The sequence below is a fragment of the Triticum aestivum genome, chromosome 7D, assembly GCF_018294505.1.
Source record: "Triticum aestivum cultivar Chinese Spring chromosome 7D, IWGSC CS RefSeq v2.1, whole genome shotgun sequence".
Lineage (NCBI taxonomy): Eukaryota > Viridiplantae > Streptophyta > Magnoliopsida > Poales > Poaceae > Triticum > Triticum aestivum.
This window is the reverse complement of record NC_057814.1, coordinates 238,765,773-238,770,485: the sequence shown is the minus strand read 5'-3', so window position 1 is coordinate 238,770,485 and position 4,713 is coordinate 238,765,773. Positions and strand designations below refer to the sequence as shown.

Here is a 4,713-nt window from a genome sequence, read left to right as displayed (position 1 = left end):
GGGGGAAGCCTGGTCCATTCCAGTCTCTAGCAGGCTAAGATGGAGGAAGATACATCAGAGGTTAGAACGAACAATCTTTCTTCTTGCCATTCAGTTAGTCTCTCCATAAGTTTCTGAGTATTCTAGATTCGATGTGCATCGGATCAGATGTGCTCAAAACTATTTTCAAACTAGAGTTTTCTGCCATTTTCGTTTGATTCATTTGTTCCTTTATTTATTTCAGATACAGACAATAGATTTCATGGGTGTGGGCTCTGCGGCTGCGTCTATTGCTATGCCCGAGCATATGGAAATTTGCAATGTTGTGCCTGCTACTTGTGATGTTGAGTTAGTACTACCACCACGAACAGGATCTGAATGAATTTGTTCTTCATCCTAATGTTGGTGTAATCCCTAAAACTGGTCACAACATTCTTAATAGTTCTTTTGCACCTAAAGACATTGCTATAGCAGTAGCAAAATGGGGGGAAAGCCCTAAAAAGTTGATAAGAGAAATGGGGCTGGGTGGTTTGCTACATGTAGATCATTTTACTCATTTAAGCCGAAACCATTCTCTCTTCTTGTTGAGATCAATAGACACAAGAAGGAAAAGGTTGGTTCTAGGGAAAAAGCATTTTGCTCCGATAAATGAGAGGTCAATGTCTGGGATATTAGGAACAAGAGAAGGTGGTGAGGTTGAGATCCAACGAGTAAGAGAAGGGCCTACCACAAAAGAAATTTTCATGGTGAGGAAAATGCTAGGCCTAGATCTTAACCACAAAGAGGTTAAAACCCCAGATCTATTGCAAGTGTTGTGTGAACAACATCCAGATAAGTTCACCAAACAAGGGTCAATCAGGTTGAAACTTGCATTTTCTATGCTAGTACTTTCAGTGTTCTACAGTCCAAGAGACAAAAGAGGATATGTGCCAAAGGACGCATATCTGCTGGCATATGCTCCAGAAAACCTTGACAAATTAAACTTGACAAAATATGGAGTAGCTGAGCTTCTTGATGGGGCAGCTCGAGTTCAACAGTATGCCAGTCCTCACGCGAGGCCTGGAATCACTATCTTTGGTTGTCATTACTATCTTCAGGTATACTTGTTTAAAATGTTTACTCTGTCATTGGTTCTCCGCTTGTTTTGAATTTTAGTAACATAGATTGACCATGTTATTTTGGTTACAGGTCTTGTATTTTAATTCAGTTGATGCAGGGTGTCAAAACGTTGATCCCACAGTCTGGCCTAGGATATGTGAATACAATGCACCAAAGATTTTTGCACTGGTCGAGAAGGACACCATGAACTGTACATCAGAAAGAGTTTTTGGCATGCTGAGGGTAAGTATGGGCCAGATGAAAAAAATTCATCACAATTCTATATTATTGGAAGTGCACTAAGTAACTGTCTTTTTGTGCAGCCTGATGTGAAAGAGCATGTAGCGAATCTCAAGAGACAGAAGCGAACGTCGAGCGAATCATAGCTTCGAATAGTTCTGAATGAGCATCCAGCTACCTTCCATCTATCAGACGCTTATGATGTCATTCTTCAACTGCCAGCAAACAATGTATCATCTAGACTAATGTTGCACACTATGACTGACCGATCTGAGCCATCAGCCAGAGAACATCATGGCCGGATGTCTGGAATGGAAACTCGAGATGAAATTAAGAAGCTAGTTGAACAAGTAAGTTAGGAGATCTTAAATCATTTATGATGATTGTGCATTCATAATAAAACGGTAAAATGATGTATGAATGAATTTGACAAGCAGAAGTTTGGCTTCAAAACGCAATTGCAAGTATGGAGCTAAATTGCAAGCTAGCCGATGACAAGTTCTTTGAAGAAGTGAAGCGGAGGACAGAAATGTTCGACGGGTCAATCAACTCGATGGTTGCAAACCATAGAGAGATTCAGAAGACAACTAAACTGCTGACATTGCAGTACCTGCACAAACATCTGGTTGTGCATGGGGTTGGAAAACACATGCCAGGGCTAGAAAAACACCTAAACATGATAAACACGCTGATTTCAGGTTAGCACTGCCGTCTTTGAATGTATACTGTTTGTAGGGGTGTAATGTGATGTTGATTTAATTGATTTTGTGAAATCCAGGTGGTACTGGAGCTGTAGTGGATGCAGATGGCGCTAGTACTAGCAGCGCACCATTGATGCCAAGAGTGCTTGATGGTAAATCAAATATGAAACATGATTTATGTTCATGCAAGATGACAGACCAATGATATTAGTTCTATTTATTGCAAATTTGAACAGGACTTTTTGGAGTTAGGTCATCATTTAGTGGACCAGCCTGGGATGGTGTGCAGCATAATATTAGAGTACCCCAGAGCTCACTGGTGTTAAACCCAGTGCCTATTAGATCATCACCGGTTAACCTACCTGTAGCAAGGCCAGAAGTAGTACAAGAGCAAATTTGCAGAGGCACTGTACAACAAACCAATGGGAGTGCTTCTGTAGCAAGGCTAGAAGCAGTACAAGAGGAAATTTGCAGAGGCACTGTACAGCAAACCAATGGGAGTGCTTTTTCAAGTTATCGAGGTAAAATGACAGGGCTGAACTGACATGTTTGAATAAGAAAAAATAACAACTATGCAATAATGTCTAACTAGCTTTTCTTGTTAGATTGTCATGAAAATGGGCATAAGATTGGCAGTGCAAGTGTTAGCGATGTTGTTCATTCTAATAAGAGTGATAGGAAGGATGATTCGGGAGATAATGATGGGAAGGATAGAACAAGCGCCGGGCAGAGCACTTATCCTAAGAGACCAAGAGAGGATGTTTCAAGGGCTGATCGTGGGAAGGAGGCTGCAAAAGATGATGCACAACTGCTTAATAACATAGGTAAACATGAACTTCATATTTGACATGCTGAAAAACAATATGAAGATGTAGGTACTGATGTTTTTCTTTTGTTATTGTAAGATGGTGTTGCAAACGACATCGCCGGCTACAGTGATATTGGTGTTAATGCTTCTCCAAAGAGAAAACGTGCTAATATTCAATCAGAGCCTGGTGGCAAGGAGCTTATAGTTTACACAGCAACAAGATGTGAGTGGATCTTAGTGTATACTTAATTGTGGTAAAACATCTAGCTGCTTACATCCATTAACATTGATATACAGGTAGACATGCTAGATTAGAACCGAACTACTTGATGAGGGAAAGACATGTCCACTCAGATTTGCCTCCAGCGGAAAACCCTTTCCACCACAACAAAAGGATAGAGTTCCCTACGCACAGGACAGCAAAATAATTGTATGATAGATTGTTGTTCTCAGATTCAACCACCACAAAGAAGTAAGTGGTGAATGTAATAAATCTTCTTGCTTTTGCCTTCCATTATAATTCTGAGATTAAGCTCTCTATCTTGTTATTTAGGCTATGGTTTGTTCACACTGAACCAGAACTTCTTAAAATTAGTGGATCAGAGCTTATTGAATGTTTCCAAGAGTTTGGCCTATTTACAAGCAAGACTTACGAGTGTATCAGAAGGATGCTGGATGAAAATGAACGCGAATGGTATGGAATAGAAGAGCGCAGAAGGTGGCGCAAAATACTTCCAAAGGAATGGGTGGTGAGTTTGCTTTCTATAATACTCTATCCCATCAGATGTCATGAGTAGTATTTAATAGCTCATATACAGGAGATGGTGCTTGATGGTGGAGATTACATCAACAATCCAAAAATGAGACAAATGTTTGATGGTGGTCAGCGTGATTATGCATTGGACACATGTCAACTGGTATATATGTTATTTGGTTAAATCTTTTGCTGTTGCGCATAATGGTATAATATATTTTCAGAATTAACCCGGTGAGCATTCTATTTGTAGATTTGGGCTATGCATGAAACAAAAGAAGGGTACCGTATCATGTATGCATTTGATATGGACCTTGAAATTCTACATGTATTTGACCCGAAACGTACATGTGCGGGCATACGCTGTTGGGGAACGTAGTATTTCAAAAAAATTGCCTACAATCACGCAAGATCTATCTAGGAGAAGTATAGCAACGAGCGGGGAGAGTGTGTCCATGTACCCTCGTAGACCGAAAGCGGAAGCGTTTAGTAACGCGGTTGATGTAGTCGAACGTCTTCGCAATCCAACTGATCCAAGTACCGAACGCACGGCACCTCCGCGATCTGCACACATTCAGCTCGGTGACGTCCCTCGAACTCTTGATCCAGTTGAGGCCAAGGGAGATTTTCGTCAGCACGGCGGCATGGTGACGGTGATGATGAAGTTCACCGGCGCAGGGCTTCGCCTAAGCACTACGACGATATGACCGAGGTGTGTAACTGTGGAGGGGGGCACCGGACACGGCTAAAAGATCAACATGTGTGTCTTTGGGGTGCCCCCTCCCCCGTATATAAAGGAGGGGAGGAGGGGGCTGGCCGGCCTCATGGGGCGCGCCCCAAGGGGGGGGATCCTACTCCTACTAGGAGTAGGTTCCCCCCTTTCCTAGTCCAACTAGGAGGGGAAGGAAAGGGGAAGAGGGAGAGAAGGAAAGCCCCCCCAATTCGGATTGGGCTTGGGGAGGGGGAGGCGCTAACCCCCGGGGGGGTTCCGGTAACCCCCCGGTACTCCAGTAAATACCTCATACACCTCGGAACCATTCCGGTGTCCGAATATAGTCATCCAATATATCAATCTTTATGTCTCGACCATTTAGAGACTCCTCGTCATGTCTGTGATCTCATCCGGGACTCCA

General features: G+C 42.5%; 1 protein-coding gene across 1 annotated transcript; it reads left to right on the top strand.

Moving 5' to 3' along the window:
• Positions 1-3,858, top strand: LOC123168260 (uncharacterized). The gene is made up of 12 exons (XM_044586133.1): positions 1-60; positions 224-1,076; positions 1,168-1,320; positions 1,401-1,667; positions 1,755-2,015; positions 2,096-2,170; positions 2,255-2,539; positions 2,624-2,842; positions 2,924-3,049; positions 3,124-3,298; positions 3,380-3,575; positions 3,645-3,858. Exons 5-10 carry the CDS (start codon positions 1,784-1,786, stop codon positions 3,252-3,254), a joined length of 1,068 nt encoding a protein of 355 aa, XP_044442068.1. The 5' UTR covers positions 1-60; positions 224-1,076; positions 1,168-1,320; positions 1,401-1,667; positions 1,755-1,783; the 3' UTR covers positions 3,255-3,298; positions 3,380-3,575; positions 3,645-3,858.
• Positions 3,859-4,713: the final 855 nt, after the last annotated feature.

What these genes read in the sequence shown, in the direction of transcription:
- LOC123168260 (XM_044586133.1), top strand. Translation starts at nt 1,784, where the DNA reads ATGGAGCTAAATTGCAAGCTAGCCGATGACAAGTTCTTTGAAGAAGTG. An exon ending in GATAAACACGCTGATTTCAG is followed by an intron (nt 2,016 to 2,095) that starts GTTAGCACTGCC and finishes TGTGAAATCCAG; the next exon opens with GTGGTACTGGAGCTGTAGTG. An exon ending in ACAACTGCTTAATAACATAG is followed by an intron (nt 2,843 to 2,923) that starts GTAAACATGAAC and finishes TGTTATTGTAAG; the next exon opens with ATGGTGTTGCAAACGACATC.